The sequence below is a fragment of the Monodon monoceros genome, unplaced genomic scaffold, assembly GCF_005190385.1.
Source record: "Monodon monoceros isolate NGI ecotype Baffin Bay Population unplaced genomic scaffold, NGI_Narwhal_1 Super_Scaffold_20, whole genome shotgun sequence".
NCBI classification, from domain to species: domain Eukaryota; kingdom Metazoa; phylum Chordata; class Mammalia; order Artiodactyla; family Monodontidae; genus Monodon; species Monodon monoceros.
The window spans coordinates 36,030,331-36,058,034 of NW_021703777.1; the positions used below are offsets into that span (position 1 = coordinate 36,030,331).

Consider the following 27,704-nt stretch of genomic DNA (forward strand, 5'->3'; position numbering starts at 1 on the left):
ATAAAAACCAAATGATCATCTCAATACATATAGAAAAAGCTTCTGACAAAATTCAACACCGATTTATGATAAAAGGTCTCCAGAAAGTGGGAATAGAGGGAACTTACTTCAACATAATAAAAGGCATATATGACAAACCCACAGCTAACATCATTCTCAACAGTGAAAAGCTGAAAGCATTCCCTCTAAGATCAGGAACAAGGCAAGGACGTCCATTGTCACCACTTTTATTCAACACAGTTTTGGAAGTCCTTGCCACGGCAATCAGAGAAGGAAAAGAAATAAAAGGAGGACTTGCCTGGTGTTGCAGTGGTTAAGAATCCGCCTGCCAATGCAGGGGACACAGGTTCGAGCCCTGGTCCAGGAAGCTCCCACATGCTCTGGAGCAACTAAGCCCATGTGCCATAACTACTGAGCCTGCACTCTAGAGCCTGTGAGCCACAACTACTGAAGCCCGCATGCTTAGAGCCTGTGCTCCGCAACAAGAGAAGCCATTGCAATGAGAAGTCTGTGCACTGCAACGAAGAGTAGCCCCCGCTCGCCGCAACTAGAGAAAGCTTGCATGCAGAAAGAAATAAAAGAAAGAAAGAAAGAAATAAAAGGAATACAAATTGGAAGTAAAACTGTCAAATATTTGGAGATGACATGGTACTATACAAAGAAAATCCTAAAGATGCTACCAGAAAACTACTAGAGCTCATCAATAAATTCAGTAAAGCTGCAGGATACAAAATTAATACACAAAAATCTCTTGTATTCCTACATACTAATAACAAAAGGTCAGAAAGAGAAATTAAGGAAATAATCCCATTTACCATGGCATCAAAAAGAATAAAATACTGAGGAATAAACCTACCTATGGAGACAAAAGACTTCTACTCTGAAAACTATAAAATGCTGATGAAAGAAATTGGAGATGACACCAACAGATGCAAGGATATACCATGTTCTTGTATTGGAAGACCCAATATTGTCAAAATGACTATACTATCTAAGGCAATCTACAGATTCAACGCAATCCCTATCAAATTACCAATGGCATTTTTCACACAACTAGAAAAAAAATTCTAAAATTTATATGGAAATACAAAGACCTCAAATAGCCAAAGCAATCCTCAGAAAGAAAAACAGAGTTGGAGAAATCAGACTCCCTGACTTCAGACTATACTACAAAGCTACAGGAATCAAAACATCATGATACAGATGATGCAAAAGCAGAAATATAGATCAATGGAACAGGATAGAAAGCCCAGAAATAAACTCACATACCCATTGTCAATTAATCTATGACAAAGGGGGCAAGAATACATAATGGAGAAAAAACAGTCTCTTCAATAAGTGGTGCTGGGAAAACTGGAAAGCTACATGTAAAAGAATGGAATTAGAATACTCTCTAACACCACACACAAAAATAAACTCCAAATGGATCAAAGAGCTAAATGTAAGGCCAGTTACTGTAAAACTCTTAGAGGAAAACATAGGCAGAACACTTTTTGACATAGACCACAGCAATATCTTTTGTGATCCACCTCCTACAGTAATGAATATAAAAATAAACAAATGGGACCTAATTAAACTTAAATGCTTCTGCACAGCAAAGGAAACCATAAATAAAATGAAAAGATGGCCCACAGAATGGGAGTAAATAGTTGCAAATTAAGCAAGTGACAAGGGATTAGTCTCCAAAATATACAAACAGCTCATGCAGATCTGTGTCAAAAAAACAAACCCAATCAAAAAAAGAAAAAAATGGGCAGAAGATCTAAATAGACATTTCTCCAAAGAAAACATAGATGGCCAAAAAGCACATGAAAAGATGCTTAACATCACTAATTATCAGAGTAATGCAAATCAAAACTACAGCGAGGCATCACCTCACACTGGTCAGAATGGCCATCATCAAAAATTCTATAGACAGAGGCTTCCCTGGTGGCGCAGTGGTTGAGAATCCACCTGCCAGTGCAGGGAACACGGGTTCGATCCCTGGTCCGGGAAGATCCCACATGCCATGGAGCAACTAAGCCCGTGCCCCACAACTACTGAGCCTGTGCTCTAGAGCCCGTGAGACACAACTACTGAGCCCGCGTGCTGCAACTACTGAAGCGCACGTGCCTAGAGCCCATGCTTTGTAGCAAGAGAAGCCACCGCAATGAGAAACCCGCGCACTGCAATGAAGAGTAGCCCCCACTTGACGCAACTAGAGAAAGCCCGCATGCAGCAACAAGGACCCAACACAGCCAAAATAAATAAATAAAATAAATAAAATTTTTAAAAAAGTCTATAGACAATAAATGCTGGAGAGAGTGTGGAGAAAAGGAAATCCTCCTACACTGTTGGTGGGACTGTCAATTGGTACAACCACTATGGAGAACAGTATGGAGGTTCCTTAAAAAACTAAAAATAGAACTACCATATGATCCAGCAATCCCACTACTGGGCATATATCTGGAGAAAACCATAATCTGAAAGGATACATGCACCCCAGTGTTCACTGCAGCACTATTTACAATAGCAAAGACATGGAAGCAACCTAAATGTCCTTGGCCAGAGGAATGGATAAAGAAGATGTAGTACATATATACAAAGTAATATTAGTCAACCATAAAAAAGAATGAAATAATGCCATTCACAGCAACATGGATGGGCCTAGAGATTCTCATACTAAGTGAAGTAACTCAGACAGAGAAAGACAAATACCAAATGATATCACTTGTGTGGAATCTAATTTAAAAAAAAGAAACAAACAGACAAATGAACTTATTTACAAAACAGAAACAGACTTAGAGATATCGAAAAGAAACATATGGTTACTGAAGGGGAAACATGGTGGGGAGGGATAAATCAGAAGCCTGGGTTGAACACACACACACACACACACACACACACACACACACTACTATATATGACAGATAACCAACAAGGGCCTACTGTATAGCACAGGGGACTCTACTCAATATTTTGTGATAACCTATATGACAAAGGAATCTAAAAAAGAATGAATATATGTGCATGTATAACTGAATCACTTTGCTGTACACCTGAAACTAACACAAGATTAGTAAATCAACTATACTCCAAAAAAAAAAAAAAGATTCATGGGAAATTACAGTCTATGCTCCAAATTGATTCCCAATTAAAAATTTATTATTTCCTCATAAATTTTGTTACTAACTTTTAAAACTTCAGTTTCTCTAATACGAAACAACAGAATAGCAACCCCTTTTTGAAAATAAAATTATGTATTACAATTGGAATTAAGACATCTGTATCGGGACTTCCCTGGTGGTGCAGTGGTTAAGAATCCACCTGCCAATGCAGGGGACACGGGTTCGATCCCTGGTCCCGGAAGATCCCACATGCCGCGGGGCAACTTAAGCCCATGCACCACAACTACTGAGCCTGCACTCTACAGCCCGTGAGCCACAATTACTGAGCCTGTGTGCCACAACTACTGAAGCCTGTGTGCCCTAAAGCCCGCACGCTGCAACTACTGAGCCCATGCGCCCCAACTACTGAAGCCCGCATGCTCTAGGGCCCGTGTGCTGCAACTACTGAAGCCCGCATGCCTAGAGCCTGTGCTCTGCAACAAGAAAAGCCACAATGAGAAGCCCGCACACCACAACGAAAAGTAGCCCCTGCTTGTAGCAACCAGAGAAAGCCCACACGTAGCAATGAATACCCAACACAGCTAAAAATAAAATAATAAATTTAAAAACATTAATAAAAAATGACATCTGTATAATATAAATTGATAATGATCATCTCTTCAAAGACATTTTACATCATGTAAATTTTCTTGATGTAGCCAATCATTCAACAGCATTTAATAAACTCCTATAAGCCTTTGGTCCTCAAGAACTTATGTTCTGATATAGTATGTCTCAGACTTTGCTAAGCATCCAAATCTCTGAAGTCCCCTAGGAGATTTAAAAATATATAAGACAAACTGTCAGCTTCATATCATTCCTTTTATTATCTGACATCATTAATTTAGTATATAGTCTCATTTAATAAGAGAGGCAGTAGGGTGTAATGGTTAGGACTAAAAACAGAGTCCCTGGGTTCAGATCCTAGGTTTGACATTTGTAGCTTACATTGCGATCTTAAATAAGTTACTTGGCCTCTCTGTGTCTCAATTTCCTTATCTGAATAGACAAGGCTGCTGTGGGGATTAATGCAAAAAGCACTTAGAAATGTTTCTCGCACACAGAAAATGCAATACAAAAGTAGTAGCTATTATTATTTAATAAAACTCTGAAGATACCAGATGCAGACAGTATATCTAAGAAAAGTCTCTACTTAAGTTCATCTTCAATCACCTATTTAGCCTTTTCCCCCATAATGGAAGACAAGGAACATACCATACATAACAAGTACTGTTTCAGAATAACAAACTTCTCAAATTGCTCTATTTTAGATCTTTGGGGATTTGGGGGGCATTTCTTACCTAAAATTCATACTAGAAATAGATGATTTAAGATACAAAGTATCCTAAAATATTGTTTTTTTCTTTAATTCCTTGGGGAATATATCTTCTATAAGTGTTCTATTTATTGCATTGCATGGCATTTCTAGTTAGCATAGATCCCAAATTGAGAAAAATCAGTTTAAAATTTTACAAGCAAGGAACTTTGTACTTGCTGAGTAACTAACCACACAGGTGAAATTGGTTTTACTGTACCTAGTCATTATCTTCAGTCATTATATTCATTATCTGAATGTACACATATCAACTATAGTAAGAACATACAGTTTTAGAAATTTTTATTTGTAATAGAATTTACAGCATTCTGATAACACAAAATTATGCAAACTCATCAGTGTAAATTGATATATATGAGCTTTTCTTCACTAGAATAGGAAAAGACATTTTATCTCTTACTGATGACATTTAATCACACAAACACACACATTCTTTTCTTTTTCTTTTTTTTTTTTTTTTGTGGTAGGCGGACCTCTCACTGTTGTGGCCTCTTCCGTAGCACAGCACAGGCTCTGGACGCCCAGGCTCAGCAGCCATGGCTCACAGGCCCAGCCGCTCCGCAGCATGTGGGATCCTCCTGGACCGGGGCACAAACCTGTGTCCCCTGCATCGGCAGGCGGACTCAACCACTGTGCAACCAGGGAAGCCCCTTTTCCTTTTTTTTAAACACTAAACACAAGCAAGCCACCTATCCAAACCACAACCACTGGAATCTTGGTATGACTTAATGTATCAATTAGGCTTTTAGTAGTTTTGTTTTGTTATGTACTTGCAAGACTCTTGAGGTAATTCCAAACCATGCATCTTCATAACAAAACACTAATGAGATCTGAGTTTAACAAAAGTGATATATGTATGTAATCTATATTAGTAAAACTAAATTGGTTATGATTATTAAAAGCAATAGGGTTTAAATACCTGGACAATATGGATAGAAGGCAGCAGGTCTCTTAGCCTTTGCCCTCCTTTTCAGCAAACCTCCTTGGCCACCTGATCAGCATTAAAGAAACAGTTGTAGAAATATTTCTTCCTTCCGTTCTTATCATATTCTGAAGAAACTGCCCACTTTGTTGCTTTAGCATATTAAGTTCCTCCTCTCTGATTTTTCTTTAGTGTTCACCTTTCCCACCAATGTTCTTTACCCACATCAATAAAAACTGCACACCTCAAAATTATATGACAAAATACTGAACAAAATGCTTCTGTAACTCTGTTTTCACACATTTCTTCTAGAATATAAGTGGCTTAAGAATAGGAAATATGAATTTCCTAAAGATCAAGTACAACACCATTATAAGGTAATTGCAATACTTGAAAAAAATGAATTTGTTTACAATGCTAACTCTAGACCACCAGTCCACACCTTTTAAAGGTGTCCTCTGCCCTGATCTACGACAATAACTTATCAATTCATATTCTGCTGGTCACAAAAAAATTTTATTTTGAATCTCTATTATGAAGAAAAAGTTTTCTTTCAACTTTCGAACACCAGGAACTCTGAATTATTCACTGAGGGAATATACTGGATCTTCATTTTATTCACCAATCTTTATTACTTGTAGTTACATTTTCAAGTATGATTCAAAGGAAGTGTCAGCTTTTTTAACTGGAATACGAAAACAAACTTATTACAAAGCATCTGATTTTCAGGACTTAGGGGTAATTGAGAAAGCAGAGTCCTCCTGTCTCCTAACTCACAGGATTTTTGTGTGAATTCTGGAGACAGGGCACAGGATTCTATACAGTATTTTCTAAAAGCTTCCTGGGGGACTTCCCTGGTGGTTCAGTGGTTAAGAATCCGCCTGCCAATGCAGGGGACACGGGCTTGATCTCTGGTCCGGGAAGATCCCACATACCACGGGGCAACTAAGCCCATGTGCCGCAACTACTGAGCCCACGTGCTGCAACTACTGAAGCCCGCACACTCTGGGGCCTGCATGCTGCAACTACTGAAGCCCACACCTAGAGCCCATGCTCCGCAACAAGAGAAGCCACCACGATGAGAAGCCCTCACACCACAACAAAGTGCAGCAATGAAGACTCAGCACAGCCAAATTAATTAAATTAATTAATTAAAGACTTATCAAATTGCATATTAAAAAAAAAAGCTTCCTGGGGATTCAGATGGGCACACCAATCTACCCAACACACAAACAGGAACCAATGCCCTTATCAGGGGCAATAAAATAGTATCATAGCTCAATTAAGTTGCGTCTTGACCTTGTACTTGCTCCATCTCTATGTCAATTAACTAATACCAAGGATATCATGAGATGGAATATGTATGGCTTTAAATCCTTCCTTAAAGCTCAAAAAATTTTTTTCACTTTATAAAGCCATGAATGAGGCATTTAATAAGAGATATGGTAAGCCAGAAAGTGTTACAAGAAACTATTTTATCAAATTATAATAAAGTCATTTTGTATTAGAAAGGCAGAATGACTACCAGAAATAATTTTAGACTAGAAGGGAGACCTAAACAGCTCTTCTCTATAAGAGGGAAGCTGAATAAATGGCACCAAACTGAGGATATCACTGACTGTGCATTTAGAAATGAATTCCCTCATGCAGCTGATAAAATTATCTTTATTTGGTATTTTTTTCTATCTTGTTCCCAAAGGAAAGCAAACTGCAAATGAACTTCCAATGCACTTTGCTTCTTTTCTGACACTTTCTTAAATCCAATGAATATCTACATTGTATCTCTTCAAACTTTGAGGTGAGCACCTTTGATCTCTTCTACCCTGATATGTCAATGTGGTATTAAGCATACAACCAGTATGTGGAAAACATCCTGGGATTAATACCAATTTTTTATTTCCCCAAGGAGGGCCTAAACTTTGAGAGCAAAACTGTTTCTTACGTCTATCATATTTTAGGCTGTAGACTTCCAATAGACAAATTTGCTTGAAGGTGGTTTCTTTCTTAAAATGCACAAATCATATCTTATCTGAGCATTCCATTCAAGCAGTTGCAAAAATGTTAATCTTGAATGGTAAAGTCTATTTAAAAACTTGATTTTATTGCTAGTTTAACAATTTTGCCTAAGCAATCTTGGAACCAAGTGCTAAGCTTCTTAAAGCACTGGCATTTCTGTTGCCACCTAACAACTTCATGACAGCCCCTGTAGATCACACAACTGCCACATTATAGTTTGCCAGACAAAATAAATTATAACTGAGGTAATTAGCAATAGAAATAACTTTCATAGTAAAGGCCCTTTATAAAGCAGCGGGTTTGGGGTTTCCCCCCGCCCCAGTACAGAAAAGTTTCAGGTTAAAGGAGATCTTCTTCCACCCTTGCTACCTGCATAAAGCTGGGGAAAAAAAGAACACAAAATTTTAAAAGTGAACTCACCAACTTCTCTTCACTTTGAAGGACCTGGAATTTATACAAAGACTGAAAAACCAATAATATCAAGGGTAACTGTCATTTATTTCATTTTTGAGGAACTAGATGCAAAGGTCAATGAAGATTAGTGTATATTTTCAGTTTGCAGAGGAAGGAAATAGTATTCCAGAAAGAAAATGGCTTGATTTATGATGACATGCTTCCACATAACCATGATCTGTAGCTGCTTATGAAAAACATTTTTGTGCTCACTAATGCTATTCTCTGCTGCTCTTCAGATTACCATCCTCCTATTTTACATTTTAAAGAAATTTTCCTTCTCAAAGGGAAAAGGAGGGAGGGGGCTTATTTGAATGGTAAACTATTCTATTTTTCAAAAAGAAATATAACGATATATTTCTTGTAAAAATGTTAACCATGACTGACACACATCACCCCAAGAAAAATCTTAACTTGTTACTAAATGATACAAAGCATAAAGCCCCCTTCTAATTTCTACATTTGAGAAAAGAAACATGAGAATTGCAAAACGTTTTCTTTAAAAAGCTGAGTTACATAATATGGAAAAATCTCGGTCAGAATGTTGAATAAAAGAAGTCAGACAGGGCTTCCCTGGTGGCGCAGTGGTTGCGAGTCCACCTGCCGATGCAGGGTACACAGGGTCGTGCCCCGGTCCGGGAGGATCCCACATGCCGCGGAGCGGCTGGGCCCGTGAGCCATGGCCGCTGGGCCTACGTGTCCGGAGCCTGTGCTCCGCAGCGGGAGAGGCCACAACAGTGAGAGGCCCGCGTACCGCAGGAAAAAAAAAGAAGTCAGACACAAAAGAGTTCACATTGTATGATTCTATTTATACGATGTTTAAAGATTGTTTAAAAACTTATTTATGTGATATCTCATAATAATGATTATTCTTGGTAACCAAGAATTGATTAGGAGGAAGCAGGAGAGAAGCCTTCCCGGGTGTTAGAAATGATCTAGGCAGTGGTTATATGAGTGTGTACATTTATAAAATTTATCAGGCAGTACAATTAATAATGCTCTTTACTATATATATCTCATTTTTAAAAATTCCTGTTTTAATTAAAACAATAAATACAGTAAAATTACATTTGTCAGCAAAGATGGGGCTAGAGAGCATGACCTGTAGCTACTTTCCCCTCTAAACGTATGAATCTTTAAATTTATAAAATGGCCTATTTGTCACATCTAGAGCCAAAAGAATTTCACATCAAAACACGGTAGACAGGGCTTCCCTGGTGGCGCGGTGGTTGAGAGTCTGCCTGCCGATGCAGGGGACACGGGTTCATGCCCCGGTCCGGGAAGATCCCACATGCCGCGGAGCAGCTGGGCCCATGAGCCATGGCCGCTGAGCCTGCGCGTCCGGAGCCTGTGCTCCGCAACGGGAGAGGCCACAGCAGTGAGAGGCCCGGGTACCGCAAAAACAAAAACAAAAACAAAAACAAAAACAAAAAACACGGTAGACAATAGTTGTAGGGGAGGGGTGGTTTACTACAAGTGCTTCATACACTTGTTAAACAACCCACATTATTCATTTTAAGAATGTTAGACATTAAATTAATTTCATGTTTTATAGTTTGTTTCCAGGGAACATATGGGGTAACTTTACCTGGCTCAAACACATTTAACTTGAAGGACCTGTTAATTCCGGCCTTATGTAGGCAGGGCAAGATGTAGCATGTCAAAGACAACTAATACACCCTGTTAATCAGAAAAATTACTATTGTAAATAATTAGGAATTAATATAAAGAGACTAGTTAGGATTTGGTCTTTAAAAGCTGCATAGACTATACAAAGATTTACTCAAAAGCTTTTAATCCACAAAAACTTTCCATATTTCTTATAAAGGCTTAAAACAAAACAAAACAACCAGTAAGTCAATTTGAAGTTCAGTGCTTTGTCTCCTTTTTCATGCATTGAGTTACTTACTCTCCTTTGGTTCCACCAGATTGGAAGTTTTACATTTTCTCTCTTTTTGTTTTGTAATTACTATTACAAACTTTAAGGATATTTGACTACGCAAATTCTAAAGTCAAGAAACCTACCATTCTCATGAATAGAATCAAACCCTTAAATTGTTTTACTCCTGTCATCTATCCCAGTCTAAGTCTTATTATTTTATTTATAATTTTAAATTTGACATCATTATTATCAATATTTTATACAGCCAATGCTTATTTAGATTTACCATCAAGATGACTAATTCTTTTGCTTTCATTCCTTTTTGAAGGTTTCTTCTTCCTTCTGAGTTAAATTTCCTTCTTCCAGAAATACATCTTTCAGTAATTTCCTGAATAAGGGTTTGTTGATGGTAAATACACTGAATATGTATTTTTCATCCAAAACTGATGTTTTTCTTGAACCACAGTTTAGGACAGTAAATTCTAACTGAACATTTTAGTAGCCACTAGCCACATATGGCTTTTAAGAAAGAACTTGAAATGTGGCTAAGATAAGTGAGGAACTGAATTTTAAATTTATTGTATTTTATTTTATTTATTTTTTAACGAAGTATAGTTGATTTACAATGTTATGTTAGTTTCTGGGGTACCACATACCATATATATATGGTTTATTACAAGACAGTTCCCTGTGCTATACAGTAGGACCTTGTTTATCCATCCTATATATAATAGTTGGCATCTGCTAGTCCCAAACTCCCCATCCAACCCTCCCCTTTGGCAACTACAAGTCTGTTCTCTATGTCTGTGAGTCTGTTCTGTTTTGTAGATAGGTTTGTGTCATATTTTAGATTCCACATATAAGTGATATCATATGGTATTTGTCTTTCTTTTTCTGACTTACTTCACTTAGTATGATAATCTCTAGGTCCATCCATGTAGCTGCAAATGGCATTATTTCATTCTTTTTTATAGCTGAGTAATATTCCATTGTTTATATGTACCACATCTTCTTTATCCATTACTCTGTCCAAGGACATTTAGGTTGCTTCCATGTCTTGGCTATTGTAAATAATGCTGCAACGAACATTGGAGTGCATGTATCTTTTTGAATTAGAGTTTTCTCCAGACACATGCTTAGGAGTAGGGTTGCTGGATCATATAACAACTCTCTTTTTAGTTTTTTAAGGAACCTCCATACTGTTTTCCATAGTGACTGTACCAATTTACATTCCCACCAACAGTGTAGAGGTTTCCCTGCTCTCCACACCCTTTCCAGCATTTGTTATTTACAGAGTTTTTGATGATGGTCATTCTGACCGGTGTGAGGTGGTACCTCATTGTAGTTTTGATTTGCATTTCTCTAATAATTAGCAATGTTGAGCATCTTTTCATGTGTCTATTGGCTATCTGTATGTCTTCTTTGGAGAAATGTCTATTTAGGTCTTCTGCCCATTTTTTGATTGGGTTGTCTTTTTTTTGATATTGAGCTGTATAAGCTGTTTGTATATTTTGGAAATTAAGCCCTTGTTGGTCACATCTTTTGCAAATATTTTCTCTCAGTCTGCAGGTTGTCTTTTCATTTTGTTTATGGTTTCCTTTGCTGTGCAAAAGCTTATAATTATTTGATTAGGCCCCATTTGTTTATTTTTGCTTTTACTTCTTTATTTCTTTATTTTTCTATTACATACTAAATAAGCAAAACTATATGTTCATTTCAGTAGATGCTGAAAAAAAAATTGATTCCTTAAATGTGTAAAAGTTCTAGAAGAAAGCATAGGAGACAATCATTGTAACCCTGAGCTACAAAGATTTCTTAGATATGATATTGAATGCATGATTTATAAAAGAAAAAATGATAAAGTAGTCTTCATCAGAGTTTAAAACATCTACTGCTCTTAACACATTATTAGGAGAAGTCACAGGTGGGAGAAAAATATTTGCAAATCATGTAAATACGGTGAATTATAATGATTGATTTCTAATGTTAAACCAATCTTGTATTCCTGAGGTCTACTTGATCATGATGTATTATAATTTTTATATACTGTTAGACTCGATTTGTTAAAATTTTGTTAAGAATTTTTGCATCTATGTGCATAAAGTATATTGATTTATTGTTTTATCTTCTCTAGTGTCTTTGTCTGGTTTTAATATTACAGTAATTTTAGCTTCACCGAAAGAGTTGGGAAATATTTCCTCCTCTTCAATTTTCTTCAAATGTTTGGTATAGTATTGTTATTATTTCTTCCTTAAAATTTCAAAATTCCCTAGTGAAACAATATGGGCCTGAAGTTTTCTTTGTGGCACATTAAAAAATATATATTCAATCATCTTAGTAGATATAGGGCCATTTAGGTAATCTTCTTTTTCTTGAATGAGCTTTGGTAGTTTGTGTCTTTTAAAGTGTCCATGTAAATGGTTGAATTTTTTCAAGAACTTTGTTCACAATTTTCCCTTATTACTCTTAATATGTGTAGAATCTGAAGCAATGTCACTTTCGTCACCTGATACTGGTTTTTTAAACATCTTGTTGCTATGCTCATAGGAGAGCAATCAATTTTAAAACTTTATTGTCCTGTATATATAAAGTGATTCTATAGCTCTAAAAAGGTACTGCTCATGACTTTAAAAAGTTATATTATTTCTGCTCTGCTAACATTAATTCTTATAAGTCACTTAAGTTGGGCCTTGTTTCCTTATCTCTAAAAATGATTAGTTCGGTGAAATGGATTAAGATCTTTCCAGCTCGAGGACTTTGATTCCATAAATGAAAACATATATGTGTGTGGGGTTCTGAGGTTATATATTTCTTATATATATTTTCCTTTCAGTAGCAAGGGAATTTCCCTGAAAGTATTTATTCAATGAAAGCAATTCTACAAAACAAAAAAAGAACTTACTCTTTCACTCAATTTTGCTGATTAAAATAATAGATCATTCATTCTCTAATAAGATTGTTTTCTTAAACAGGTACCTACAAATTCTAATTTTTAAACACTTTTCAAGGAGGGAAGAGCAGAGAAGTTTATTTGATATTTACCCAGCTATCTGTAGTAATTTGCTTTTTTCACTCATGCATATAATAAGCAAGTGTTTATAATAAAATACAGATTCTATATGCCCTGCTCTCTGCAACCTTATACGAATCTGTTTTCCAAAAACATTAAGAAATGCAACGTCTTCTCAATTTTCCAAGGCCACTTGCTAGTAACTCTTTGAATGTTTTTATTTTGACAATGAATCTTGATTGTTTTTTAGCACTTCTATTTATCAAAATGCTTTATTCTATTATTTTTTTAACTGTTTAATTTACTAATTTCATTAACTATTACTTTATTTATTAAACAGGGAATCAGAAATGAGTATACATAAAGGGATTTTTATGGAATTTATATCCTTACCTAAGTAAGGAAGATTGGGTCTTTTCCTCTGATTAGTTATGAAGGGGCAATTTTAGCAACAACCAATCAACCATTCTAATACCTTAAAATCCCACAGAGTCAAAAGATCTGTTTTCTGCCAAGAGCAACAGTTTCATAACTTAAAAAAAGAAATCACTGTTTTGGGCAACTAATATAATTGTAAGCTAAATTTTCCAAGGCAGCAATAATTTCATTTCTGAAGATTATCCAGAATGCACGTGAGAATAGCATTGTTTTTTTATTATCCAGGACCACTGAGCCCCTGCATGAGTTCATCCACGATGTAAAAGCTAAAATCTTAAGTGTGTATACATTTTTGGACATCAGCTACGCTTTCCCAATCAGTTAATAAGAGGAACTGAGAAACATATAGTTAGAAGTCATGATACGAGAGGACCCTTAATGAAATTCCTCCAGAACTTTTATTTCAGTGGCCACGTTTAATTCCCTAATTAAAGAATATCCATCTCCTTAGTGAGGCAAAAAAGTAAAATCCAGCTATCTATTATTTAAAAGAGATATCTAAATTACAATACAGATGATTTGAAAATTAAGGAAGGATAAAAAATATACTAGGTAAATGGCAAGGGAGCAGAGGTGGCAATATTAAGAGCAGGGGGACAGAATTTAAGGCAATGAGTAGTAAAAAGTGGGGGGAAGGGCTTACTTTATAGTAATAGAAGATCCAGTCCATTTAAATTAGTCATTAGCCATATCATAAAATAGCACAAACACATGACAGTAGTAAGAAGACAGACAAAGACATCATTATAGTAAAAAATTTAAACTCTTCCTAAGAATCTGACATAGCAAGTATACAAAATAATAAGGATATAGAAAAAAAATTAAAAGCACAAACATTAACAAGCTTAAGTTATACCTTAGAAATAGAAAAAAAAACATTCTTTTCAAATTCCCACAGAATATTACAAAACTAAACCATGTGCAAGACCACAACAGAAATCTCAAAAATTCTAAAAAGTAATCACACCAATCGTGTTTTAATATTCACAAGACAGTAACACTAAGGAACTTATAACAAAAGGAGAACGACGTATCATCATCACCATCATCTAAATGTTTGGAAACATATTTTTTTAAACTTTTACTTTTCTTCTTCTCTGAAGAGAAATTCATTTGAAAATGATGTCTTTCAACAAGGTCATGCTTAGGTATCATTATTCTATGAATACTAACCACAACAATTTTGTCTTTAAAAAGGACTTAAATTACTAGGAGGCTCAAAAAGATGAAAAAATAGATAATTTTCTTGATCTGTGCTCAATAATCCCCTAGTAGAAATGCTTACTTCCAGCCTTCTATTTATAGGAAAGTCAATTTGCACTGAAAAAGACACAGGAACAACATACAAGTTCAAGAAGATAAGGGAAAAAAAAAATCCATAAGAACTAAAAGATTTTTGTAACAGACACAGAAAGACAAAGAAAATCACTGTATTTTACCTGCTGTTTTCCCCATAACACTACTAGTGTTATTCATAAGGGTATGTACTAGAGAACAAAGACCAACACCTTTCATCCACAAAATAAGCAAACAAAATAGTTATTTTATTTCAGTTTGTTAAAATAGGAGAAGAACTTGTGGCAAAAAGACATTGTGCTATCAAATAAAAGGAATGAAAAACCATAGATTTTAGGTAAACTAAATAAAATAAGCCTGAGTTTCCTCCAAATAAATAGAAATTTCCAATTGGCAATCACGATAGTTGGTAATCTCAACTGCCAAAGAAGCCAAATTCAATCTCTCTATATTACTGATGTTAGGCTGTGAACTGGACTGAAGGTCTATAGTAACCAGCTCCCACTGGACAGTGTTTAAGATATACCTGCCTCACAATTAATTTTATGAACACATCCAGGAAATCTCTTTATTGTAATGTGCCAATATGTTATGCAATAATTCCATCTCAATGATAGGGACTTAACATTCAGACATTCGATCTCTGCTAACATTACAAAATTTGAAAGAAGGAAAACACTTAGGTACTCACAGTGTGCGAAACACTTTATATTCTATGAGTCATGGCCAGGGCAGTGATTTCGCTACTAGCATAATGAAAAAAGGTATTATCTCTCCCTCCTCTGAACATCCCTAGCACTTACTGTTTCTCTCACACACCTGGCACACTGTTTTGAAGTAGTAAACTTTTCATATGTATCTGACTGATCTGAGTGTATCCCTTAAGGGCAAGCAACTGTGACACCTTCTACTTACTGGCATCTTCCACACAACACCTCACAAGAAGGAGATGCTTTTTAAATAGACTGTTGTTAATTAACTGAGTAATAATGCCACCAACATATCCTTCCTTCAACAACACCTCTGCAGCATGGTTACCTGCTCTGTACTCCAGAGTACCTATACTTTCTGAAAATTCTCTTAAAAATTAAAATGAAGCAAACAAAACAACAAGGTCTACTTAAAATAACTAGATTTTAGTTAAGTGGCATTAGATAAAATGAGTAAGTTTTCTTTAAATTAATCCTAACTCTAATCAAAGATCTTCAAATATCTAGGTTTCTCCCTCTGGATTAGAAAACAGCAGCAGCACCAAAACACTACCATCTATTCCCACTTTTCCCCTGTGCTCTAGACTTTGCTTAATCAGTGGTCACCTCTACACCTTCCAAAAGGTTCCCATGGCTCCTGGTCTTCAGCAATTCAATTGTATAATGGTTCTCAAACTTTAAAATGCATCAGAATATCCTTAAAGACTTGCTAAAACACAAATTGCTGCTCTACTCCTAGGGTTTCTTATTCAGTGGGTCTAGGGTGGGCCTAAGTGTCTGCATTTCTAACAAGGTTTTAGGTGATACTGGTGCTTCTCATCCAGGGACCCACTTTTTTTTTTTTTTTCTTTTTTTTGCGGTACACGGGCCTCTCACTGTAGTGGTCTCTTCCATTGTGGAGCACAGGCTCCGGACGTGCAGGCTCAGCGGCCATGGCTCACAGGCCCAGCCGCTCCGCGGCAGCATGTGGGATCTTCCCGGACCGGGGCATGAACCCGCGTCCCCTGCATCAGCAGGCGGACTCTCAACCACTGCGCCACCAGGGAAGCCTGAGGGACCCACTTTGAGAACTCTTACTACCCTCAAATCCTCCCCTATTTCTGTCATGCTTATTGTGCTTGATTAATTAATTCAAATCAATTTTAAAGTTTAATTATTCCTTTAGATGAAGCATGGTTTCTTTACTACGCTAAATAGGTGTTGGACATGTGGTGTGAATAGCAAACACCATCTTCATGTGGAGCTTTTCAGCATGATAGCAAATGTTTTTAGACAACCAAAGGGTGACTGATTCTCTAACTTTTCTAGCTCCAAAATGCTACACAACCATTTGGACCACGTAACCACCTTTGCAGGGAAGCATCAAACTAGTTATTCAGTTTGCATTATCCCAGGGATGTGCATATAATTCTCTCCGCCAGGAATGTTTTTCCCTCGCTCTTACCTGGTTAACTTCTCTTCTTTTTCAGGTCTTAGCTCAGGGGAGATTTAGACAGGGAAGACTTTGTTTCCATCCTCTTCACCAGATCAAATCCTCCTACTATGGGTTCTCACAGTCAACTGATTCCCCTCCCTGGTAGCCCTTGTCATGATTGCATTTTTTACATTTGTTTACATAAATCTTTTATTAATAGCTATCTTCCACGCTGGACTGTAAGCTCCAGAAAGACAGGGAACGTTTTTGCTTTTGATCACCATTATATTTTCAGTGCCTAGCACAATATTAGACACACAGAAGATGTTCCAATGAAGGCAGACAAGATCAGAGCTTTTTCAGCCCTAAGAGAGATAAGAGAAAGCATTCCTTTCTATAGTCTGCCACCCTAGCTGCTTTTCAGCTACCCCCACCTCCCCACACACACGCAAAAGGCCTTACCTTTTCTGAATAATTCTTGAAGACTTTCGGCACTTTGATTTAATACAGCCCATAGCTCTTCCTCCTGCAGTGGTCCACCCCGAACCTCCAGGGCCTCAGCTAGTGTCACATGCATATTACCTAGGAAACAAGGGTAACAGATGGTCTACACATCAGCCACTTTACTGCACTTGCAGTAGTGAAAGTTCTGCATCAGTAATGAGACTATGAGGTCCCTGTCCACCTGAGTTCTCAATATGGCCTTCAATGTAAATATAATATAGTCCTACAGCTTAAAGTCACAGAAGGTAAAGGAGTTAAAGAACTCTCAAAACAACCACTTGCCCTAGCCCAATAGGGTCAACTTCAGAGATAGAACTGGAGAATAGCCATAGTGGTGGTGACTACTTCATGGGAGAAGACAGAGACCTCAGGGTACCAGAGACACCAAAGTGCAGGTAATTAAATCAAAGCAGCCAGACTGAAGTTCCAGGTTTCATGCTATTCATCCTAGGTAAAAAGAATAGAGAGGAGACCCTACAGCCATGGTGGAAGAAGTTGGGAATAAGATGGAACACATTTTTTCCATTCACTAATTCATTTCTACATTTCTAATATATACACTATAACTATAAATTTTGCACTGAATGAAATTAACTATTTCTAGACCCAGCTTTGCTGCCAACTTACCATTTGCCCCTGGGAAAGTCATTTTACCTCTAAACTTCAATTTCCCATCTGTGACACAGGAATAATAATAATAGTAACAATAATGCCATTTTGAGGTGGCTATGACAAAGAAAGATGTTATGCATGTAAATATGCTTTGTAATCTAAGACGTTATTGAAGTTGAATTAATAAAAAGTCAGGGTACTTCCCTGGTGGCGCAGTGGTTAAGAATCCACCTGCCAATGCGGGGGACACGGGTTCCAGCCCTGGTCCGGGAAGATCGCACATGCCGCAGAGCAACTAAGCCTGCAAGCCACAACTACAGAGCCCGTGTGCCAAAACTACTGAAGCCTGCACGCCCTAGAGCTCGTGCTCCACAACAAGAGAAGCCACCGCAATGAGAAGCCTGCACGCCGCAACGAAGAGTAGCCTCCGCCCCACCCCCGCAACTAGAGAAAGCCCGCGTGCAGCAACAAAGACCCAACGCAGCTAAAAATAAATAAATTTATTTTTAAAAAATAATAATAATAAAAAATAAAAAGTCAGAAAGGTGCCTCTGTGGTGACATTTCTGTAGGGTCAGTTTTTTTTTTTTTTAAAGCATTCAATTAAGTAGGTGATATATTGATAAATTAAAATTTTCTATGGGGCTCAATAATCCTATTTACATTTTGGAAGAGGGAAATGCAGCTAGTCAAAATCCTCTTATATAAATTTTACTAAGTTGACCCTCCTTGAAAAGAAAGTTGCTCTTTGTAGTGATTACTAAGATTTTTACACTAACCAAACTAATTTAAGAATAATGTATATCTATTGATAGGCAGAAGCAGTGGGTTTGGAAAAGAAACTAGAAGGGGAAGAAAATAATAAATACTTATTTTCTGTAATTATATCCTTCATTAAATTTTAAAATTAACCTATAAAAACATCTCCTTCAGATAAAAGTCGACTTTGTTTAGTCAGCTAACAATATTTAATTAAAAGAAAAGCTAATATTTTCTTTTAATTTACATTTGTGGTACTTTAACACAGATGGAAAAAAAAAGCAACTACAGCTCTACAAATGAGGCCAGGCTTGTCCTGTTACTTTCCTTTTCAAATGTTTACTATAGCATTTTATTCTTAGAGTCTGCCTTGAGGGGTGTCTACTTAAATGCAGAATGTGGTAGTTAAAAGGGAAGATATAAGATATTGCTTTGAAAAAGCCAAAGGGGTTTTTATTTAGCTTGTACAAGAAGAGATTATTATTCAGACCGCTCCCCCAACTCTCTAAGTTTCTCATGTACTTTATTATATGATAACACTGTAATAGCCCAGTTATTAAATTAAAAAAAAAATAGAAGCTTCACTCCTTTCTGAAAGATATCTGAGTAATCTACACAAAACACTATGTTAAACTGGAAGTTTTAACAGAAGATACTATTAGCAATCAGATACCAAAGTGATTTGTGAGAAAGACTACTCTGTAGCAAATTTCCGAAGTAATATGAATGAGATGAGAACCGGTTAGACAGCTCTAAAGCCTACACACAGGGTATAAAGAGTAGGGAGAAAATTCCATCGGGAGAATTTCTTTGAAGAGAGTTGTACTGATTTTCATGCTTCCTCCAAAGCAGGAGGGGTGTGGGAAGGTGACTTAGAGTGCTTGGTATATGTTCCCTGGAATTTAGGGAGGACACCACAGACTCATGTCTGATACTTTAGGGATCTAAAGTCTTTGACCATCACTGAGGCAGTAGCCAAAGGGAGGAGAGGGCAAACAGAGAGTTGCAGTGAGGAAGCATGCTGTACTGGGAGCTAGCTACTCTTCCACTGGTTGGGCAGGGGCAGAGGGTAAGGTGGACAAGGAGCTGGGCCACACAGCCTCGAGTTAATGAAATCCCACCCCGAAGGTGAAAATGTCCCCAAATTTAGATTGTGGTGATGGCAGCAAAACCCTAAAGCAGTGGTCCCCAACCTTTTTGGCACCAGGGACCAGTTTTGTGGAAGACAGGTTTTCCACGGACCAGGGGTGGGGGTGGGGGGTGGTTTGGGACGATTCAAGTGCATTACATTTATTGTGCACTTTATCTCTATTATTATACTGTAATATATAATGAAATCATTATACAACTCACCATAATGCAGAATCAGTGGGAGCCCTGAGCTTGTTTTCCTGCAACTAGATGGTCCCATCTGGGGTCTGATGGGAGACAGTGACACCCGAAGTCTGTTGCTTATGTCCAGTCTACTCTGTAAGATGCAGCTTAATTGTCACTTGCCACTCACTGATAGGCCTTTTGTTTGTTTGTTCCTTTGCGGTACACGGGGCCTCTCACTGTTGTGGCCTCTCCCGTTGCGGAGCACAGGCTCCGGACGCGCAGGCTCAGCGGCCATGGCTCACGGGCCCAGCCACTCCGCGGCATGTGGGATCCTCCCGGACCAGGGCACAAACCCGTGTTCCCTGCATCGGCAGGCAGACTCTCAACCACTGCGCCACCAGGGAAGCCCACTGATAGGGTTTTGATACGAGTCTTCAAGTGACTGATTTATTATGGTCTCTGTGCAGTCAAACCTCTCTGCTAATGATAATCTGTATTTGCAGCCGCTCCCCAGTACTAGCATCACCCTCTCAGCTCATCAGGCATTAGATTCTCATAAGGAGCGCGCAACCTAGATCCCTCACACGTGCAGTTCACAGTAGGGTTTGTGCTCCTATGAGAATTTAATGCTGCCGCTGATCGGACAGGAGGCGGATCTCAGGCGGTAATGAGAGCGATGGGGAGCGGCTGTAAATACAGATGGAGCTTCACTCGCTCGCCCAGCTGCTCACTTCCTGCTGTGTGGCCCGCTTCCTAACAGGCCACGGACCGCTACCGTGGCCAGGGGTTGGGAACCCCTGCTCTAAAGGTTTTTTTTTTTGTGGTATGCGGGCCTCTCACTGTTATGGCCTCTCCCGTTGCAGAGCACAGGCTCCAGACGCGCAGGCTCAGCGGCCGTGGCCCACGGGCCCAGTAGCTCCGCGGCATGTAGGATCCTCCCAGACCGGGGCACGAACCCGTATCCCCTGCATCGGCAGGCGGACTCTCTACCACTGCGCCATCGGGGAAGCCCCTAAAGTATATTTTAAAAGGGTAAATTTTATGGTATGTCAAGTATATCTCAATAAAGCTGTTAAAAAAATTCTCCCCAGAGTACCACCTGAGGTTCCCACAGTACTAACCAGAAGGAGGAGGAAGTGAGGGGAGGTGGAGAGGGAAGAAGAGGAAGTACGAGGGGAGGGAGAAGAGGAGGAGGAGGAAGAATAATTAGGTGTTGGCTAGTGGGAGGAAAATTTTTTTGAAGCATCACAGGAAGTATATAGTTCCAGTGAAGGACTCTGAAGAACCCAAAAACATACACACAAAAGGGTCAGCCTTAAGCATATAACAAGCTCAAAGACAGTGAAGCCATGTTATAACAAGAGTCAGGTAAACAATTGTTTGCTTCTCTACCTTTCTTCCTGCCACCAGTTTAAATCCTGAAGCAGTCAAATATAGCAACTTGCAAATGGAAGAGGTAAGCAATAAAAAGAGAAGCCAACCACACTGCCTCCTATTTACTGTTAATCCTAGCTGGGGAAGGGAAGCGTTTTAGTTTTGAATGAAGACTGAAATGGTGCTTAATATATTGACTAGGCACTTTTATTTATGGAATTGACATTGTATTTGAAACGTGATTGTAGTTATTACTATCAAAGAATAAGGAGAGAATTATAGACTTGAGTTTCCTTACAGAGGCAAGAGAATAACTTCCCCACATGAAGGAGAAAGAAGGAAAAGAGAAAGAGAGGAAGGAGGGAGGGAAGGGGGGAGGGAAAGGAGGGCAGAAAGAAAGAAAAGTGATGGGCACAGTAAGATGCTTATGATTATCTATTATAAAGCAAATGCTACATTCACACACACAAAGTGTTAATATTAAGATACTGGTTTTCACTTACTTTTAAAGAGATTGGTTTTTAAAATAAATTTTTCCTATAAGAAAATGAAAAAGTAAAAGTAACTTCAACACAACAGAATTTTTTCCACACTTGATTGTTCTGTCTAAAAAGATTACTAATTACACCTCTATTTCTTGATTCAGTCAGGTCTGATTTATGTTATTAATCCTCTTTTGATTTTTATTTAAAACATTTTTTGCCTACTTAGTGTAGGATCTCTATGCATCTCTGGTTGGAACTTGTTAGACCACCAAAACACAGATGGAACATCTGTTTTTAAAAGCAATATTATCTAGCTAACAGAAGAGATTAGACATTTTATATGTATAACTTTGTTAGAAAAGAGGTTTAAGATTTTTAAAAACTGCCTCAACCCCCTAACCACCCAATCTCAAGACAATGTAATGTTAAAGCAGCTTTCTAAAATTCAAACAAGTAACAACATACCTATACCTTATAAATTGTCTACCATCACCAAGTCTGGTAATTGCCTATCATCATCATCTCTCTCTCTGTTATTTTTATTCACCTTTACTATAGCTCTCCAGATCAGTAGGTCTGAAAGGAAAGAGAAGGGAACAAAAGAAATGCAGAAGTGGAAGAGAGATGCAACAAAAAGGAAGAAAAAGGAGAAAAAAATTTAAAAGCTTGAATTCAACCATTAGATGAGGGAACAGTTATGAAAATTCTAAAGAGTTTATTACTTCAGTTGTTTCCTTTAGACACAGTACTAGATAACTTGGAGTGTAGATATATGACTGGCATTATTTTACTGTCAATAAGGTCCTGCTTTACAATAAACATAACCATATTATTCACTTTTATTTCCTTGAAAGTGGTAGGGTACATGATAACTATGCTTTTGGAAAGACTTTCAAATAAGAATAATTATATTACATAATCCGAATCATTATTATGTTTTTGGTTAACATAGGTATTGTTGTCATGACCTTAAAACTGTGCCCACAGAATCAGATAAAAACACAAAAGGATTCTAACAGATGTCATTTTAATCCTGAAGGATTTGTGGCACTCGCAAATAGGAAGCACATAAAAATGATTCCAAAAAGAATGAAACAGTAAACAGTTTAACTGAACCCAATCAAGTGATACCATGACTCATCTGGGGGTAGACTAACGAATTAGGAATGTTAAAATAGATTCTAAAGAAATAGGACCATAAGAGTACTCTGTTTCAAGAACAAAGCAACTATAAAATAGAGCTCTATGTGTGCCACGAGTCTGGGGCAAAGACACACTCATCATCCTGGCTAAAGACATCTCTGGTCATTAAGAAATCATAATGAGTTGAGAAAGCAATCCCCAAAATTACAAGCATCTTTAACCCGGGATGATTTACAATGAATTTTATAAAAGTTTAAGAGAAGCAAGCCCATATATTAGTCTTTTTTTAAGTTAAAGAATCTGTACATATTTGGTATTTTAGCTGTTTATAAAGTTTAAGAGAAATAGGTCAGTTAGAATAACAGATTTGCCTTGTGATTCCAATTTAAATAATGTAATTGAGAAAATGAGTTCAGGCTTGTATGAAATACCACTGGAACATATAAGAGAACTTAAGTTTTAGCATACTTACAAGTTTTCATTAATTAGAGACTTATTTAAAAGTACTCAGGAAGATTTTTTTTGGCCGTACCGCATAGCATGTGGGATCCTAGTTCCCCTGACCAGGGATTGAACCTGTGCCCCCTGCAGTGGAAGCACAGAGAAGTTAACTTTTAATTGTATGAATGCAGTTTAAAACAGTTAAAGGATTTTAATTAATAAAGTTTGAACAATGGGATTATACACTCAATCAAAAGGTCCCTTAAAAGTGACTATCAATCTTTTCTACAAGTAAAATAAAATAATTGACCTTAGAAACTTAAGAACTAGGTTTTAGAATTTGTAATTTAATAAGAATACTCATTTAAAAATAATTTTCAATAAGCTTTTCTATATACAGGAATACCTTGGATACCATTTATTTTTAAGTTAGGAGAAAATCATTGTGATCCTGGATGAGACAAATTTTTCTTAGATACAACATCAATGTGTGAACCATGAAATAAAAACATGGTTAAGACTTCATCAAAATTAAAACCTCTGCTCTTTGAAAATAACTGCTCAAAGAATAAAAAGAAAAGCCACAAAATTAAAGGAAAATATTTACAGATCACATAACTGATAAAGGATTTATATCCAGAATATATAAAGTACTGTCAAAACTCAGTAATAGGAAAACAAAGCAAATTTTTTTTATCAAATGGGCAAAAGATTTGAATAGGTATTTCATTAAAGAAAACACATGGATAGCAAATGAGCACGTGAAAAGATGTTCAACTTCAACAGCCATTAGGAAAATGAAAATTAAAATGAGATACTGCCACATAGCTATCAGAATTACTAAAATGTAAAAGACTGACCATAAGTATAGTCAAGGATGTGGAGGAACTAAAACGCTCATACATTACTAATGGGAATGTAAAATGGTACTCTTTGGGAAACTGACAGTTTCATAAAAAGTTAAATATAAGCCTACCAGATGACCTGGCCATTCCACTTCTAAGTATTTACCCAAAAGAAATTAAATCTTATATCTACACAAAGACTCATACAGGGAACACTTCTCAGAGCTTTCTGAGATGCTCCTCCCAGGTTATAATCCTCAAATTTGGCTCAAATAAAATTTTCCATTTCTTAAAAAAAAAAAAGACATATACAGATGTTCGTATCAGCTTTATCTGTAACGCCCGAAAACTGGAAACAAGCAAATGTCTATCAACAAGTGAATGGATAAACTGATTTTAGTACATTCTCACAATGGAATATTAGTCAGCAATAAAAGGAATGAACTATTATTGATACATGCAACAACATGAATCTCAAAATAATTATACTGAGTAAAGGAAGCTAGATCAAAAAAAAAAAGAGAGAGAGAGAGGAATTATATACTTTATGATTACATTTGTACAAAATTATAAAAAATGCCAACTACAGTTACAAAAAATAGCTCAGTTGCCTGAGGATGGCATTGACCTATGGAGAGGCAGATGGAAGTTGATTACAAGGGGGCATGAGAAATCATTTGGGGATAATGGATATGTTCGTTATCTTGATTGTGATGATGGTTCGCAGGTGCATACATATGTCAAAACTCATCCAGTTGTACACAATATGTACAGCTTATTATATGTCAATTATTCCTCAATGAAGCTGTTAAAAAGAGAAAACAAACAAACTAACTAAACCTGATGAAAGCCAGGACAGCATTCCTTTTCTTTGTCCTGTGAAGCCCCAACATGAGGTAACATATGCTTTAAAAAGAAAAAAAGTTTTCTAAAAGTTAATTTCTCCCATTAAAATAAAAATCTATAAGACTAAAGAAATCAAAATCCACGGCAAAGGTCTGAGATCTTCCCTCCTTAAACAGCCAAAGCATATCTAAGATGCCATGTAACTTACGTTACTAAAGTTAGAATGTGTAGCTTGATAACGCAATCATTTTTTAAAAACCATTATTCAAGATAGCCATGTCTTGTTTTTCTCTTAACTTCTAATTTCCTAAAGCACTTCAAACTGAAATGATAATTACAATAATTACAGGACATTTTAATTAATGTGAAATTATTTCTACCTTTTATCTGTTGATCCAAAAATGGTCAACATCAAGACAGATGTATACAAAGTAGAAATAAAAGCACTATTAGAGCTCTTGAAGACTAAAAGCTAATCTCTCTAATTAAAAAACAAAACACTAATATTTCTTTTCCATTAGGAAGGTAGGTACAGATAAGTAGTAGAGAAAAAATATTATTGCCTAGTATAGTTAGAAAAGCCTAAGAAAGAATTGGGATTTTAAAGGAAAAAAAGAGATAAAAGTCTGTGAAATTTTAATTGAACGTTGTCTCAAGGTAGAAAATAGCATGTGACCAAATATCTTTATTGAAGTTGGAGCAATGCTTAATATTTGTCAACTTTTCCGTTATACCTTTCCCAGTGAGAGAAGAGAAACTAAAACAAACACAAGTCTAAATTGCCTTTCTGGGCCGCTGGCTCAGGTCAACTACTTATCTAAATAGAAGTCATATATGCCTATTCCCTGCTTTTCAAAGGACAGCTTCAAAAAACCAGAAGAAAAATTCTGGAATTCTTTAATCTTTCTCTGTAACATTTAAACTTAGGAGAAAAGTAAATGGAGGGGAAAATCCCTAATTTCACGTGTGTTATATTTTTCCTCACCAACTATGAGGTACTAACAGAAAACAATGTAATGGTATTGACAGAACTTTGGTTTCGAGTATTGTCTTTCTACATCACTCCTCCTCCCCACCCACTGACTTTTGTTAAGATCATTGCTTTAGAATACTTATGATTGGTCTTCAAGAAATCTAGATTAAAATGTCTCAGAGTGGGCTTCCCTGGTGGCGCAGTGGTTGAGAATCTGCCTGCCAATGCAGGGAACACGGGTTTGAGCCCTGGTCTGGGAAGATCCCACATGCCGCGGAGCAACTGGGCCCGTGAGCCACAACTACTGAGCCTGCGCGTCTGGAGGCTGCGCTCCGCAACAAGAGAGGCCACAGCAGTGAGAGGCCCGAGCACCGCAATGAAGAGTGGCCCCCGCTTGCCGCAACTAGAGAAAGCCCACACACAGAAACGAAGACCCAACACAGCCAAAAATAAATAAATAAATAAGCTTTCATTAAAAAAAAAAAAAAAAGTCTCAGAGTAGGCAGCCACTAAAGGAAACAAATATGTACAAAGCACAAAAGTCCAAGAAAATAATCTTATTTGTCCTTTATATTGTAATAAGCAAATTAATGTGGTAGGCAGAATTCTGAGATTACCCTTAACATCCCTTTCATGTTGTGAACTGACTATACAGAGGGATACATGACAAGGACCTGAGAGTGGCCTCTAGGTGCTGATGGTGTACCCCAGCCAACTACCAGCAAGAAAATGGTCCTACAACCACGAGGCACGTTCTACCAACAACCAGTGAACTTTGGCACAGGACGCTGAGCCTCAGATGATATCATATTCCCAGTTGACACCCTGATTTAAGTCTGGTGATATCCTGAAAAGGGGAACCAGATAATCTGTACCCAGAATCCTGACAAACAAGAAGTACAAGATAATAAATGTGTGTTGCTTTAAGGCGCTAAATTTGTGGTAAGTGAAAGTGGGATTCGGCTATAACAAGAACTAAAAATGTGGGAGCAGCTTTGGAATTGGATAGTGCGCAGAAGCTGAAAGAATTCTGAGAACGCCTAACTTGCCTTGAACAGATTCTTAATAGATATCTGGACTTTGAATACTGTTGGTGAGGGCTCAGAAGGAAACAAGGAACATGTTATTGGAAACTGGAGGAAGGGGAATCCTTGTTAAATAGTGGAAGAAAACTTGGTGACATTGTATCCTGCAGTTATATGGAAAGCAGAACTTACGAGTGGCAAAACTGGGCATATGGGAAGGAGATTTCCAGGTGAGGTGTTAAATGTGTTGTCTGGTTTACTCTTACTCCTCATAGTAAAATGCAAGGAGAGATAAATTGAGGAAAGTCCTATTAAAGAGGAAGGAACCAGGACTAGATGATTCTGAAGATGCCCAGCCTCTCCAGATGGCAAAAGATGCTAAAAGTCAGAAATGGTTGCCAAAAATATAATAGACAAAAAGAAAGAAAAAAGACCCTCTGCTAAAATTTCAGAAAGATCAAAAGGTCAGAGGATTCAGTCACATAAAGGGCCCTTTCAAGATTTTAAGGGTCTCTGGTAAGCTCTAGAGTTGTTCCTTAGCCATCTCAGCAGGAGGCAAAGACAGAAAAAGCATTATTTTGAAAAAAAAAATTTGCAGGTATAGCTTTCGTCTAACATAGTGAATCCCTGTGAAACCCACATAAAACCCAGAATTCCTGAGAAAATTGTTTCAGCATAAACACTGCCAGGTTGGACTAAAAGAGGAAGAATATAAAATCGAAAGAGGCTGCTGGAGGTGCCCTCAATTCTATAGTCAG

General features: G+C 37.3%; 1 protein-coding gene across 12 annotated transcripts in view; it reads right to left on the reverse strand.

The window, feature by feature from the left end:
* Positions 1-27,704, reverse strand: part of PTPN13 (protein tyrosine phosphatase non-receptor type 13) — a 234,878-nt gene that overhangs the window by 159,751 nt on the left and 47,423 nt on the right. For 11 of the 12 annotated variants that reach the window (XR_003795550.1, XM_029234945.1, XM_029234946.1 and 8 more), the window contains exon 2: positions 17,086-17,205. The exons of the other annotated variant lie outside the window; for it this stretch is intronic. Coding sequence is in view for 10 of the 11 variants with exons in the window: in XM_029234945.1 (XP_029090778.1) it covers positions 17,086-17,200 (115 nt within the window). In the remaining variant the exon portion in view is untranslated. The remainder of the gene's footprint in view (positions 1-17,085; positions 17,206-27,704) is intronic. 12 annotated transcript variants of the gene reach the window in all.